The following is a 17171-nucleotide window of genomic DNA, read 5'->3' on the forward strand; positions in this document are numbered from 1 at the left end:
TCATTAATACGATTCGCACATTTTAAAATATTCTCTTATTAAATTAAATAATTGATAGTACGAAACTGAAGGTTATATTATTAGCACATATTAATATGACGTTACTGAATATTAACTAATATGGCTGTATGAGCTTGAACCCTTTGCCTATCCTAATTATGGACGAAGAAACCACAAACAAATAAACGAATGTTGCAAATGTCAGAAAAATTCTGATAACTTATATATTATTACAAATGTAGTAATAAATAACCAAATTATACACTTGGAGATTTTCAAAAAATATAACTGAGCATATTGAAATGTTTTTTTTTTAAATCCATTAAATTATAACGGCTTAAAAAATGTTTCAATTGACTTTTTTACTGAGCGTTACTTCCGTCAGAAAATAGTTTTTGTAATAGGTACCTCCTCTTCTTTTTTTGTGAGCCAAATTGATTTTCGTTACTTAATTAAGTTTAGTTATTATACAAAATGTCAAAGTAATTTTCAAAGAATTTTTTAATGCTGACGGTTTTTAAGTTATGATTTTCTGTGACCACAGACGAATAAAAAACGAAAGACTCCGCGCCATGATATAAAGAAGTGCTGCAACATTACGCTAGTGTGTGTGCAGTTACGGGGGATACCAGATAACACAAATTCTTTCCCGTTATTAGTAATAGTATTATACAGCTACGTTACTTGTAACTCCGATTTTTAATAGGTATCTGATAGTCAGATTGTTTTCTAAAATAAAAATAAATATCGTCATATTATGAGTAAATAAATAAATAACATAAACAGTTACACCTTGAAAGTAACGATTGCGGGTTTGATTCCTGGGCCCGTGTCTTGTTTGCAGTATCTTTGTTTTAACTGATATAAAAATTTTTAGTTAGTTTCTTATTTTTAAGAATACCTACACAAAATTCATTCTTAAATTAGTTTTTTTGCCACTGACGAGGTATCAAATAACTAGATTTTTAGAGAAACAACTACCTATGTTCTTTATAGTGATTTGGTTGCTAAGTAATTACACATCATATAGTAACACTTACATAAAGGGTAAAGGGTCTTAAGTTCAGTTCTCTGTACAGCGTCATCTTCCTAAAAAGACAAAATTACAATTCATACTTTGTCCGTGACAAATGCGGTCTGCCATCAGTCCGTCATTTTTGTGTCCTCTAAGACACGTCTCTCCACAACGCCAAGTAATGGAAATTTTCACAGAGTACTGGATCCCTGACAATTCGAGCAGCTCCGCTCAAATATGGATAATACAATACTCGTTATGTGGCCGGAACCGCACCTTATAAAGCACACAAATACGGACCGGATCTAAATAGTGTACCACACTACTTTAAAAAATTGTTGGTAAAAACTAAAACAAATTACTGGGCATATGAGACTTGACATCTTATGTCTCAAGGTGACGAGCGCAGTTGTAGTGCCGCTCAGAATTTTTGGGTATTTTAAGAATCCTGATCGGCACTGCATTTTAATCAATCAATTATCATCAGCTGAACGTCCTGCTCGTCTCGACCCTTATTTTCATAAAAAAAAAAAAATTATCTACTTAGAGTACCATTAAAATATGGAATACCCGATTTTTCGGATAATGTCCCTGTTTATTTTCCGGTCACAGTGGATGTTACAATCACGCGTTGTGGAGGTTTTGTGTTACAAACATCGAATTAATTTGTATTATGAAAAGAACAAAAAAAGTGTGATTACTACTATTCTATCGGTGAAATGTAATTCCTTGACACTTTTTATGCTGCGTAGTATTGTTTTTACACGTTTTCACAACGCGCGACGGCATTTTTAAAATAATTTATTGAGACGCAAACTGATCTGTCACAGACGATGACAAGTCTCATAATGGCCGCCTGTCGGCTTGTATTAGTGTAAGTGTGTGCGTGGAGCTATAAATTTAGACGTTCATCGGCTTGTTTTGCTGCTACACTGTTATGTAAGGTGACACGGAGTCCTTAGTTTTTTACTAGTCCGTGTCTGTGACATTACGTTTCGACATATGACAGTCGCTAGATAAAATTTTTGATAAAGTTCAATATCTTGCTAAAAACCTAAAGGCCGGCAACGCATCTCCTGACAGCAACACTTGCGGATGTCCATGGGCGGTTGCCTCACTTCTCCCCATCCCGTGAGTCATCATTATTGAAATACAACTGCACAGTAAGAATAAAAAGAAGCCTGCTGAATTTTTGAGGTGCGGAATTTTGATTTCCATTTAGTGATTTAAAATCCTATTTTGTATAAAAATATAAGTTAGTATATGCACATTAAAATTTTTAAGGTTTCTCTATTGTAACATATGGTCATACATTTTTTCATGAGATTAAATTTTTTTTTATGAAAAAAAAGGGATGAGATGCGCAGGACGTTCAACTGATGGCAATTGCATTTGCATTGCAAAAGCAATTGATACGCCCTACCCATTACAATGAAGTGCCGCTCAGGATTCTTGAAAAACCCAAAAATTCTGGGCGGCAATACAATTGCGCTTGTCACCTTAAGACATAAGATGTTAAGTCTCATTTGTCTCATCCCAGTAATTGCACTAGCTACGGCACCTTTCAGACCGAAACACAGAAATGTTTACACATTACTGCATCACGGCAGAAATATGCGCCGCTGTGGTACCCATAATCTAGCCGGCTTCCTGTGCAAAGGAGCCTCCCACTGGTTCGTCATCATCATCATCATCAGCCGGAAGACGTCCACTGCTGGACAAAGGCCTCCCCCAAAGATTTCCACGACGATCGGTCCTGCGCTGTCCTGGTAAATAGACAAAAAATAAAAACACCATAAGCTTTTTACATTTTTTAATAAATTAACATAAACAAAACTCTATGACATAAAACTAAAAACATTTCTAAAACATCACAAAAATTAGCAAATAAAAATGTGGGCATCAAAAACACTCATTGAAATTCACAAAAAACTTCATAAAATAAAGGAAAGAAAAAATAAAAATTAAAACAGCACTCATTTGTTTTCGCATTTAAGACAAAAAATTAAAATTGATAAAACTCAAAGTTAGTACAAACATTGAGAAGTGTCACCCAATGCGCTTCGAACATATTTTTGTGTCCTCATTGATTAACATGTACCTAATATGTAAGTACCTAACTAATATCATACTCAAAATCCAAATGGAGTTTATTTGTTCGCATTTAACTCCTTATCTAATAATTTTGTAATAAAAATACATTGGGTTCTAACTAACTATAGGTTAGCTATTTAACTACCATAAGATGCAGGGTGTTTCGGAGAATATATAGTTTATTATAATTTAATGTTGGTGATAACTTATCCGGAACCAATATTTTTACTTAGAAATACATACCTATATATCCACAATACAAACATATCACAATTCATACAATGAGCGGGCGCGGGTTAATTAAATTATAAGTATGGCAATAAAACGTTTATCGTGTCAGCCCTGGTATATATTATAATAACGAAAGCGTCATCGGCTGGGTAAACGAAAATCCCTTCGGTAATTAAATTATTGTAAGCGCAGCTTATTATATAGTTTATTAGTTATACTAGAATCTGATACATCATCTCAAATCACAAAAGGAATTTTAGGTGTAATTTTGAAATATTAAGACATTCTTCTTCATGAGACTTCATTAAATTTTAATGTCCTTGAAATGTTCAATTAATGTCACAAATTATACCTTACCTGGTAAGTTTGTAAAATAATAAGATCTTTCTAATGTTTTTAAATACGATACTCGTAGTCGTATATATGGTTTATAGCTGAGACATACATAGAAACAGGTTAATATTTACAAACTAACTAGGAGGCTTTAATTAACACAGGATAATGAAAGAAGTTATTATTATAACATACGTTTCTGAAAGTGCATAACAAGAGATTGTTTATGAGTAAATTTCAGCGGACAAATGTCGCATGTATATGGTTTATCACCGGTATGTATTCTACTATGTCTCTTCAAATGACCAGATTCACTGAAACTCTTACCACACACATTGCACGGGTAAGGTTTATCACCGGTATGTATTCGACTATGTCTCTTCAAATCACTAGATTGAATGAAACTTTTACCACATACATTGCACGGGTAAGATTTATCACCGGTATGTATTTTACTATGTGTTTTCAAATGACTAGATTGATTGAAACTCTTACCACATACATTACATGGATATGGTTTATCGCAAGGTTGTATTCTTTTGTGGTTCGTCAGATGACCAGATTCAGTGGTACTCTTACCACATTCATCACGAGGGTATGGTTTTTCACCAGTGTATTGACCTGTACCTTGCTTTAAATAACTGCATTGATTGGACATTGTTCCGCCAACATTACTGGATTCAGTCATTCCACACGTATTATGTACCTTTGAAGCATCAGGTTCGTTGGGCGTTGTTTTGGTAATATTATCCGATTGAGACTTTTTATCTCTATATATTGAGTTATGTTCTTTCAATTCAACAGATTGATTGGTTTTTTCATTTACGATACTGACAGTAGACTTTGTATCTGAATGTATTTTATTAGTTTTCTTCGAAGCAATAGTTTGATTGTACGTTGGTCTTTTAACATTGCTTGAATTCGACTTTTTAACTGGAATAATTTTCTTTTTTTTCGTAAATATAACAGATTGCTTCAACGAAGTTCCACTCTTATTTCTTGGATTGGTCAATTCTGCGTACATTTTATCATAGTGTTCATAACTAGCTGCTAGTCGCTTAACTGTAAAGTAAAAAAATATATTGAATATTTCTCGTCTGTTGACACATATGGTACATATATTACTTTGGATGGGCTATTTAGTGAGTCATTTGCAAATTATATTTGGATTAGGATCCAAGAAATATTAAATAACTAATGTACGACGAGACAGATAATCATGATACACATAAAGTACGTGGACGTACCAGTTCACTCGATAATAATTTTATGTCAAGAAATTACTGTCGCCTTTATTATCTTGCTTCTTAGTTCAGAGGAATGCAAGTTACATTTCTTTTAAGAATGTGTAAATTCTATATTGAAGGTAACCATGTTGTGAAATACAGCGCTATCACTTTACAATGCAAACACAATGTGAAGTCTCCACACATTCATTCGCTTCACGACGATTCGGGCAGGGAATATGGGTTATAAGTAGTAAAGGGGACTGACCATTTTTGGGCCCAGCTGTTACAGAAATAAAATGTAGCGTACACAATTCTTTATTTTATAATGAGCCAAAATCACTAAAAATATAAAATTCACAGTTGCTAAATATAAAAAAAAATTGGAATGTTTGTGTATTTTGTTTGAATCGAGAGATTTATAACATAAAACGGCTGAAGAGGCAATAAGTCTATGGTAAGACTTTAATTCATGTCATTGCATGCAATGTGGGCTTTTTTTTCATTTTTGTGTACCAAAGTTAATTCAAATTTTGTGAAATGGCGTGTGTACCAAAAGTCAATATTAATTGACAAAAAAGAATTACTGACAGCTAATTGATAATAATTATGGGTTTTCTTGTAATCTTAGTTAAGTGAAAATTGTATAAGTTCTCATAATAAGCAAAATGATTATTGCTAAATATCATTAATATTTGTCTCAGCTTGAGTATCTTAATATTCTACTGAGTTACAATATATAATTCCTTTAGTTTTAATAATTTTTTTTCTACTGAGTTACGTTTTGGCAATGCGACTCTAATATCTTTTACATTTAAATGTCATCACGCAAACGCAGTATAGAAATAGAACTAAAAATCAATGCAATGAGATCAGATTAATACTTGCTTTAAAAAAAAGTACAGTGCTCCTTAAGAACACAACAATTTTTTATAATTTTCTGAATGCCACCGACGACAACCGACCACAATTTTAACGGGTGTCTCACGACAACGTGAGACACCCGTTAAAATTAGGTATTTCCAATTAAACTATTTAAAAATGTTATTTAAATATATGTAACAGTTATTAAAGCAGTAAAACAATAAGCCGATTTCATGTTTATTCAAACAATCAAATAATTTCACGTGAACACGTGCAAAATAAAATAATTATAGGCGTTAAACAGCCATAGGACAGGACAAAAACTCAAGGTACAAAAAAATTAAAAGACGCCCATGTAAAGTGCAGTTTGTGGATCTTTATTTTGGTTTTTTCATCCAATACAGGCAAAGGGTTCGAGCCCTTACAGCGAGTTGGCGATACAATTTGTGATTCACTCTGGTTTTATAGTTTATATTCAGGTGAATGTTTACTATTGCGTATTTCGTATTTTCGGTGATTTTTTGTATGACTTGGACTGCATCACGGAAACCGACGAATCATGCTTTCACTTTTATAAATAAAAGAGAGTTTTACTTTGCCATTTTTAAGGGTATATTATTTTCAATATTAAATATAAGTAGGTTGGTACCGAATAGTGACGTAGTCTTAACTTGGCTATGCTATGCTATGCATTCGCAATGAGTAACTAGCAGATCATGCATGGTTGTGGATTTATTGTTATTATTATTGGTCGTTAGGTCTTGTATAAATTGATAAATGCAAAATATCAGATCAAATAACACACACTCATTAACATAACCTAACTTTCGTTTAGTTTAGTGCCCATAGCTTTATTATGCACCTGTCAATAAGACTAACATTAATACAGCTTTAAACTGATATTTTTATCTAACTAGTGACATTAATTTGGAGAGTGGAAACATTCATCAAAATTTGAGCATAATGATGTATGGGAGAGATGGGCAGTCTCCCTTTGGAGGATGCGTGGTTCAAAACTGCACCTCTGGTGATTTTGTCTTGCAACTTGAAAATGCCCTTAACTCAACGGTTGTTGACGCTTAGCTAACCGTCTGATAACGCACGCCGTATAAATCCTGATATATTTATTCAAGTCTTCTGTTTTGGTTTTGTATTTATTGAAAGCTGGTTATCCATTTGCAATCTCTCGGAAAGCAGAATACTTAATATTTTGTAATAACTATTGGACATTTACCGAGCAGGTGCCATAAAGAGAAGAGACTAATAGATCATCAATATCATCATCATATCAGCCGGCAGTCGTCAAATTCTGGATAAAGGCCTTCCTCAAAGATCTTCACGACGATCGATCCATCGCTACCCTCATCCAATGTATCACCTCATCCCTTGGAATTAGGGACTAGGGACTAATAGATAATATCAAAGAAATATATTAAAAGTAATAGGTATTTACATATTATAGGAATAAGTATCTCATATATATATGTTTATAACTTTTTCATAAATGTATTATATTATAATACGTTTTCAAACATAGGGTAGTTTGATGAACTAAAACCGAAAGTGCGTATATAATTGATTTAATTACCAAATTCGTCTACAGGTGAGTTATATCGACCGATATCGACGTGCAGGCGATGTGCGAACTCACTCCCATAGTACACCATCAGCTCCGTATTGCGAGGAATAGTTCTAATTGTGCTGAAATATTTAACAAACTTGAAATGGAAGTAAACTAAACTAACGAAAGCAGCCATAAATTAAAGAATAAAAAACGGCGCTTCGTATCCTGTGGTGCCGTTACTCAGACGGCGAAAAGTCGAACAGCAAGAGCTATTTCGCCACCAAAGAGATAATTTATGAAATGTTCATCTTTTAGGTCTTCACTCTTAGATTTGGAATTATGTTCATACAAAAATTTAGACTGGCAATTTTAATAATTAACATATTATGCCTTTTTACTCGTTTAAATTAAATGGCCACTTATTTTTCCAAAACAACATGTCAATTAAAAATACTATGCCGTACCAAAATACCAACTCTTTCTTTTCGCTGTATGTACATCTCAGTAAGTTAAACATAGCCCTTCAAAATATCCAATCATTGTATTGTAATTCTTTACAAAGTGGTTAAACAAGATAATATTATTGTGTCGAGAAAATATTAAGTTAAAAATCACTGACAATTATGTTAAGACAACAAAAATTTATACACAAAAACCAACCGACTTCAAAAACACCATTCCAAAACAATAGATATAATATACACTAAAAAGTATAAAATGCATTGCGTATTTTTATACAATCTAATTCTAGTTAAGATTATTGGTATTTTTGGAATCGGTGTCCTTCCGCCGCGACCCGCTCTCGCCTCTCGCCTCCTCATGACTCAAGCACATCTCGTCTATAACTATGTATGTGGTTACAAACCTATCATGGATGACACCGACTCCAAAAATAACAATAATCGTAACTAGAATTAGATTAATTAATTAGATTGTATAAAAAATCCCCAAATATTTTTATACTTTTTAGTGCATATTATATCTATTGTTTTGGAATAGTGTTTTTTGATAATTTTCTTTTATTTTTTGATTTTTTGTGATTTTCAAGTACACTTATTAACAATTTGTCTAAATGTTTGTAGATATACTAAATTTTTCATTACAGACAGTTAGAAATTCTGGCACCGCACCCTTACTGTAATTCGTTAAGTTAATTGATCATCATATTTGACTACGACAATTACTTCACCATAACTATGTTATGGTAGATGACTTAAATATCCGGATAGCGTCAAAAAGATTCGGCCGAGTATCGTTAATTTGCTCCTATGAATTGAAGAGTTCCGATACTTTGTCAAGGCTACCGTAATCAGAACCTAACCAAACTCTCACCAAATTATATTTGAAATATATCGTTTCAAATAAAAAAATAATAATCGTAAATTTATCATCCACATACGAACGGCAAATTTTCAGACTTTTATGGTTTTCTCATGAATACCACTGCCAGATCTGGACCAAATTACAATGGGATCAGGAGTGGTGCATCTCCTTTCGCTTTCAAATAAAAATAATTATCAAAATGGGTTCACCCAGTCGAAAGTTTTGAGGTAACAAACATACAAAAAGAAAACATTCAGACGACTTGAGAACCTCCTCCTTTTTTGAAGTCCGTTAATAATCGGTTGCATCAACCTATTTTGCCTATATTTCACTTGAAATTAATAAATAATTTATAAAAAATAAATAAAAATAAAAAAAATCATATCCATTTTAATTATTACTTGTCAATGGTTATAATGAAAATTTTACAGTTTTGATATGTTTGGGACATCGCGCGGGCAGGCACTTGGTTGAAGACCTCCTCCATATATTTACATGTTCCTCTGTTTTTGCATAGATTCATCCAGTCTGTCCTAGCAATATCTGCTATATGGTCAGTCCACCATCTTTCTGTTCTGCAAACTTTTCTTTTCCACTCTAATCCTTTTCTTCCACTATTCTTAGAGTCCACCAACCATCTGATAGACCAGCTATATGACAGCCCATGGTCACTTTTATTGCTTTTAAACTGCTCCGAATTTTCTGTATTTTACCGACACTTAAAATACTTCTTTCTTGTGCTCTTGATTCGAGTTTAACTTTTTTATACTATTTACCATATTTGTATTTTTTTCATAATATTTTATGAGTAACAGTCTATTCCATGTGGCGACAGGACTTATATTATCGACGGCTTTGCTTTTATCGATAAAAGCTATGTACAAAGAATTGTTGAACTTAAACTTAAAACCTACCTGCGCAAACTGTTGATATACAGTTGCCGTTAGACTTATTGCTCTGAATGTTTCTCTCTGCAGATTTTAGTGTTTGGAATCAATTTTGAAATCTAAGATGACGTGTGATATTATAATATAAGCAAAATCTAAAAATGTTACCAGTAATACAATTCTCCCTTGTACTGGAACGCGACGAGGTTATGTTCACTCCAATGTCTAGAGCAGTTAATAAACCGCATCCAATTGGAGTTGTTCCCGTCTGCGGCGTCCACCATGTGCGAGGGTTTGTGGTCTTTGTCGTAGATCTGAGGATATCACCGACAGTATAAAACACAATATAACATCAAATTCTTAAATAATAAAACAGACATGACATGATGGAAAAAATTTTTCAGCATTTTTCACTATAGAAGTTTTATAAACAGCTTCCATATAAAAAGTTATTGATATAATATTCCTTTTAATCACACCCGCCATATGGTATGTTATGATTGTAGTCGGTTTTGTTTAATTTTTTTTATCATTCAGTTTGTTGCTTGAACATAAAAACAAGAGTCCACTACGGTGGACTGACATTTATATCAGGTAAGTAAGTATAAGTATAATAATAATAAAAAATAGAATTAGTATTTGTGGCGTGTCATAATATAATTCTGGATATTGGTTGCAGAAAGCAGTAAATACAAAGTGGAGTAGTGTTACGTCAGCCAGCGTACCATTATCGTAGCGTGAAAATGAAGGTATCCCAAAAGGTAATTATTAACTTGTATTAGTAGACTCACCTGCCAGCAGTAGTTTGAAGCAGCGTCCTTAGTACGTACTCCTCTGTACGGCCCAAACCGCACATTACGTGGTAGGGTTCTCGTAGCGAACACTCCCAAACCGGCGCCTTTTATTCCATGGTAATTAAAATTGGATCGTTTTAGGTAAACAACCAAAGAAATACAATAAAAAGTACCTATATATATATAAAAGAGATTTACACCTATGTAGTATATATTATACTTAATGTATTAACTCATCACGCTATTTTCTGAACCATAAAGCGCACAGACGTTCAATTTGGTAGAAAAATTCCTTTCGTGGAGTGCGCATAAGAACCACCAATGCAATGCGTTTTAACGACTAGTGAAGTTATCTGTACATCAATGATTCAGATATATCATGTTTCTACTTCTTTTTTCTTTACAATCTTCTTATTGAAAAGCGATGAACTTAACAAACTTACCTCTAATAGTGGATACATTTAAATGCAGAAATACTATTGGTAAGGTCAGGGCTGCCCTCTGTACTATCGGGGGGAGGTTTGTTACGGCAGGGACCTGAACGTAATAAAGTTATCTTAATAAAGTTTTGTAATAACGATAACGATGTTTATGGAATAGGACAATTGAAAGTGATCACCGCCTTTAGGCTGTTGCAACATTAAAGCGATTGCCAGTCCATGCGTAGTGCTCAGTTTAGGGTGAGTCAACAACCCTGACAATTGTGTGTCTTCTACCGCATTTATCACGGGGAGTGTTCCGAAATGCTATTCAACCTGATTCCTGCCGCCGAATTTCACCTTCGCACGACACGCCACAAGTTACGATATCATCCCCACCATCTGGATGTGTGGCGGTCCTCCATAGTGCGGTTTTCAAGGAGCTTTCTTCCTCGTACCACGAAGCTGTGGAATGAGCTTCCTTGTGCGGTGTTTCCGGGACGATTCGACATGGGTGCCTTCAAGAAAAGCGCGTACACCTTCCTTAAAGGCCGGCAACGCTCTTGTGATTTCTATGGTGTTGCAGGAGAGTGTGGGCGGCGGTGATCACTTAACACCAGGTGACCCGTACGCTCGTTTGTCCTCCTATTCCATAAAAAAAAATGCGAATCCTGTTATGTATATTTATTTGTCTTCAGCATAACTTTCACATGCCACATAATTTCACATCACAATCATATTATTACTTCTTATTTACAGTGTTTTCTATTACAGCATTTATCATGCGCATACGCATACTGCAAGAAATTTCTTGCCTCGTACAGCCACTCTGTGGAATCAATTATCGGCTGCTGTTTTCCCGAATCGATACGAGTTAGCCACCTTCACGTAAAGAGCATACTCCCAAATTAAAGGCCGGCAAGTCATCTCTTGACACCTGTTGTTGCCGATGTCTATGAGCGGCTGCCTCACCACTTCCTATCACGTGAGCCTCTTGCCAGTTTGCCTCCTCTTGTATTAAAAAAAGTGTGAGTAGATTGATACACCTTCAGTACTGATAACTCGTTTTCTGTTTTTTTTTTTTTTTATGGTTTATTTACTTTTTTTACTGACCCAAGTAAAATAAATGTTTAAGTGCAGAAACTACGTACTATATCTATTGAATCACTTTGAATTTGAATTCAATATTTCGTAAAATGCTGAATCTGTTAATATTGATATAATTAATAATAGTTAGTAAGTTAATTTGGTTTTAAAAGTTTAAAGAAATCTTGTAACTAATAATAATATGGACTAATACTAATACTTCTCAACACTGGTATTCTCTAGACACCGTAGAAGCAACACTTCCACATATAAATATTTATTTGTAAAAAGAGATATACAATCCCCAAGTCTACTGCTACCATAAACATTGGCAATGGAAATAATAAAATGACATATAAAAGATTGACAGTAAATTTCTCGCGACTTCTCATTCAAGCTCAACTTTTCCGAAGTGATGGTAAATGGTGAAACGCATATCTTTGATTATATCATAAAGTCGTTTATATGTTGTAAGTTTTGTAAATTTTACAAACCCGTTGCAACAAACGGGGCTCTGAGAGAGAAGAAATGATGCAAGAAACGTTCCCAGTTGATATGGTGTCAGTACGCCACATATAGTAACAGTCACTGCAATTAAGTTATGAGTAGGTATAATAACTTCCACTTACCTTATCATCCGGTATGATCAGTAACGGGCCATGTATAGCGCAGTATTCGTACACATAATCTCGACACGAAGGACAAACTGTACACAATATAATATTGTATTATTGAGTCGTATTTCCAAAATACGTACTATTTTTACGAATTGACAAGCTTCAAACATATTAGTCTACCCCGTTACTTTTAATAGAATTATACCTTAACATACATAAATACATATAAGAGTATGAAATTGCCGTTTTATTGTAATTGCTACTTCAAATTGACATAGAACATTCATGGTTTGAGATTTTTGAGTATAACTTTTTTCAGATGGTACCTATGTAGTTTTTCTTTTAAATAATATTCGACTATCAACATTAAGTTCATTTTTTTGTTCAGCTTAGACACTAAAGAAGGATACTTCGAAAATTCGAGTGATTTTTGAATACGAGCCCCGTCGCAGCAGAAAAAGATCCCAATATCAGCGTTGTGTTTGGAGAGGGCTCTGCTAATGGACGCACCGTGCGATTTTGGTTTAATCGCTTTCGTGATGGAAACTTTTATTTAAAGCCCGCCAACACAGCTGAATAACCAAGAATTGAAAGAGATGGTGGAAGCCGATCCGAGCCAAACTACCCAGGAATTAGCGGCATGTTTTAACGGTTCTTTACCAACAATATTGTCTCATTTGCGTCGAATTAATAAAATAAATATATTATATGAATAATGGGTGCCTCATGATTTGACTGATCTGCAGAAAGAAACGCGAGTTGAAACTTGTGTTGCCTTGTTGAATCGATACAGAAATCAAGGAATATTGGATCGAATTGTGACATGCGATGAAAAGTGTATTCTTTACAAAAACCATGAGCGAAAAATGCAATGGCTGACCCAAGGTCAAACGCCAGAACAGTGTCCTAAAGCAAAGCTTACTAATAAAAAGGTATCTAATGGTAACTGTTTGGCGGTCTGAGCATGGTGTTATTCACCATAGCTTTTTTCAACCTGGTCAAACAATAACGACAGATGTCTATTGTGCGGAACTCCGAACAATTATAGCAATACTAGCGAAACAGCCCCGACTTATGATTCGATCTTCACCATTATTGCTTCATGATAACGCGAGCCCTCATACAGCACGAGAAACCGTTTTAACTCGACAGGAACTGCAATTACAAACCATTCGTCACCCTCCGTAATCGCCAGACCTTCCTCCAACGGTCTTCCATTTTCTTCGTGATTTGGATAGTTTTCTACGTAATAAAAAGTTTTCTTCTCCTGAGAAGAAACTGCCTCCTGAGGCAGTACAAAATTCTTTCCCACAGTTTGTTGAATCTAGATCACCATAGTTCTATCGTAAAGGCATATATTACCTTCCTATTACATGGTAGCAATGTATAGTTATCTATGGTAATTATTTTGATTAAACATTTTTAAATATTGAATAAATATTGCAATTTTATAGTAAAAATCATCAATTTCATACTTTAACTCCTAATACTACGTAATAAGAGTCGGGGACTGCCTGAGTAAATTTAAAATGAAATGTGCACTAAATAGTAAATAGGAGTTATTACAGTATGGCGATTTAAATATTTAAATATGCGAAATCAAATCAGGAATGAGGAGATCCGTAGGAGAACCAAAGTTACCGACATAGTCCAAATGATTGCGAAACTGAAGTGGCAGTTGGCAGGGCACATAGTTCGACGGCCAGATGGCAGTTGGGGCAGTTAAGTCCTCGAATGGCAACCATGTACCGGAAGACGCAGTGTTGGTAGGCCCCCCACAATATGGACCTACGATCTGGTCAAGATGGCCGGAATACTTTGGATAAGGGCATCACAGTCTTCTTCCGGCTGATGATGATGATGGCGATCGGCGACGAAATATAATCCTTCAAAGTTTGAAATCGAACAGTTGCTTAAGCGTAGTGGATTTCGGCTACCTCCGTTTTGTACACGATTATAGCCTTCTTCTCTCAATCTATCATTGACTGCAGGTTTCATACAATCGAGTGAATCGCATTTTTCTTAGAGTTTCGCTAGGCTGCTCACTAACCCCCTGGGCTATTGAGTCGTCAAATTATGTTAGTACTTGTTAACCGTATACTCACACACACACACTTTGAAATTAAACTGCACTATTAAGGACTGTATATCCCTAATCAACGCTCAAACAGTTTGCTATACAAAATCACGCAAAACAACCTGCTAGCGGTAGGCTAGCGGCATCTAGCGGTAGTGGAAAGAACAACATAATTGAATCTAACTTAGTTTTCAACAAACTTAGGTTTAACAGTACTAGAAACCCTGTCTTGTTCCTTTCATCAATCCTCTCATACAAACTCTTTTGTTCTATGTACACTGGCCTGCCGCCTGGGATTGTGTCAGTACATCCTCGACCTGACCGTGTAATATTCCACTACTTTACACACATTCTCAACACTTTACACTTTCATCCATCAATCTTCACATGACCAAACCGTGTGTACCAAAGGTGTCGTATTTATTTTGAGAAAATATGACGAGACAAGCAAGACGTTAACATAATAGCAGGCTCGTCTCACTCCCCGTGTTGGTATCGATAACATAAGTATACACGGTGGCTACGCCAGCGTGACTAACCAGTAGGGACTCACGAGTGTTCACGAGCGAGCTGTGACGCACGCGCGAGCTTTGTTCTTCATCTACTTCACCGAATGAACCGATATTTAAAAATTTGAGAATATTTTATATAAAAATAATAAAAAAATACAGTGCAGTGTTTATCTGTACACAGATTGCGAACTTTCTTTAAGCTTCGTAAAGATGCTGAAAGATGAGGTCTACTTTAAAGTGGTTATTATTATTGTGCAATTATTATTCATGATATGTATCTATTATACTAAGTATGTAATGGTTGTGTTTCGTTTTTCGGTTTTGGACCAAGAGCTGACTCTAAAAAAGTTATTGTAAATAATTAGAATACCTACGATTGCTAATAGTTAGTGCTACTCCCTGCCCATTACAATGAAGTAACGCTCAGGATTCTTGAAAAACACCAAATTCCAATTGCACTAGTCACCTGGCGACATTATATGTTAAGTATCATTATCAAACGGAAACTAAATAATACTTGTACATTAATTAGATACTGCAAAGGCCAGCTAGCCTGCATGCTGTGCACAGAAACCTACTGGTTGAAATAATAATAATGATGAATACTTACGAATTTTTTTCAAACGCGGCAACACATACTACTCCTAGATAATTTATATATCTAGCTAGAGCTTCTTGCTGCTAGACAACCGATGAAAACCTACAGGGTTGTTACTTTATTGGGCGTGCATCAATGAAAATAGAGGTAAACTGTCAACCTTAACTTTTTTCGACGTTTTCACAGCTATCACGGTCTATCTAGACGTATAATTGATCTAAGATACTACATCTTTTAAGATGATGCATCAGTTGGAGGTGGTGGCTGGTGGGTGACCATAAAGTGAGTCCCACGCTCGTCATTTGATGGCTGACATAAAAACTAAACAATCTTCAATGCGGTTTATAAAATATGTTCTGTGACTTACAAACATAGTCGTCGAAGGGCGGCTCGTCCGGTTCGTAGTAACTAATTCTTTGTTTCTTACGCAAGTTAAATCTTTTCATCTGTAAAATACATGATAATAAGCGAAGCCAATTAGTGAATTTACGTATCAGTCGTTGTAATAATATAAATATTAACTGTTGGTAAACATATTGACATTTTCCGCCATTAGGTGTTGTAAGGCGAAAAGCTACACTCAAGGACACTGTAAGTTAGTGGAGCTTAGGACATTATGTGTCTATCATAATATTATAGCTATCATTTTTTAATGAACACAAAGAGAAAAGTCTGTAGTCATTTGAATCATCAAAGTACCTTTGGTCATATACTATAATGATATAAGAATGTCGTTTCTTTCTTAATAAACTGTATGCTTATATTAAGTTTCAATTAAATATTATTACTTTGCTATTAACTCCATAATTATTGTAATAAGTAACTGAATACATACCTTGAAATTCTCCCTTGTTCCTCAAATTCAGACTTCTCAGAATATTGTGAGTTGAGACTAGAATAATTAGAAATGGCGCGGGAAAATAGCAAATGGTTGTTAATTTCCCAACGAAAAATATAGAGGCAAAAGCTTTAGTCTTAAATAGCCTCAAAAAGGGCCCGAATAAAATGTTAGGTTCTCAACATTCCCATCAAAACATATTTTTATTTTCATTTAAGAGCAACGGTGTATGTGCAACAGCCAATAATCGTGTAACGAAAATTATAATGCTTCTTGCCAATAATTAAATTACTTTTTGATTACAAATCAGAAAATTAAAGCTTTGTTGTTGAATATTAGTTATGTGATATTATACGTCTTGTAAATGATTTATTCTTATAGGTACCGTGCCAATAATGCCAGTAAAATATTTTTTTTTTATAGCTCTAACGAATAATAAAAATAAAAAATGCTTTTAAATATGTAATACACTTCTTTTTTGTAAATCGAATTGTTTTTCGTTAGATAATTAAGTTTAGTTAGTTTTCAAATAAATTTTTAATACTGACGGTATTTAAGTTATATTTTTCTGTGACATCATTTTTCGACATACGACAGTCGCTAGATAAATTTGCTGATAAAGTTCAATATCTTGCTAAACACCTAAAGGCCGGCAACGCATCCCTGAAACCAAGTTTCGGATGTCCATGGGTG

General features: G+C 34.5%; 1 protein-coding gene across 1 annotated transcript in view; it reads right to left on the bottom strand.

The window, feature by feature from the left end:
* Positions 1 to 3597: 3597 nt before the first annotated feature.
* The window catches only part of LOC126965421 (zinc finger protein 271-like), a 142246-nt gene continuing 128672 nt past the window's right edge, over positions 3598 to 17171 (bottom strand). Inside the window, exons 4-7 of the mRNA XM_050809028.1 lie at positions 10329 to 10435; positions 9706 to 9851; positions 7352 to 7464; positions 3598 to 4735 (exon numbers count right to left, since the gene is read on the bottom strand). Coding sequence (XP_050664985.1) covers positions 3858 to 4735; positions 7352 to 7464; positions 9706 to 9821 — 1107 coding nt within the window. The 5' untranslated portion in view covers positions 9822 to 9851; positions 10329 to 10435 and the 3' untranslated portion in view covers positions 3598 to 3857. The remainder of the gene's footprint in view (positions 4736 to 7351; positions 7465 to 9705; positions 9852 to 10328; positions 10436 to 17171) is intronic.

The sequence above is a fragment of the Leptidea sinapis genome, chromosome 7 (genome assembly GCF_905404315.1).
Source record: "Leptidea sinapis chromosome 7, ilLepSina1.1, whole genome shotgun sequence".
Taxonomy (NCBI): Eukaryota; Metazoa; Arthropoda; class Insecta; order Lepidoptera; family Pieridae; genus Leptidea; species Leptidea sinapis.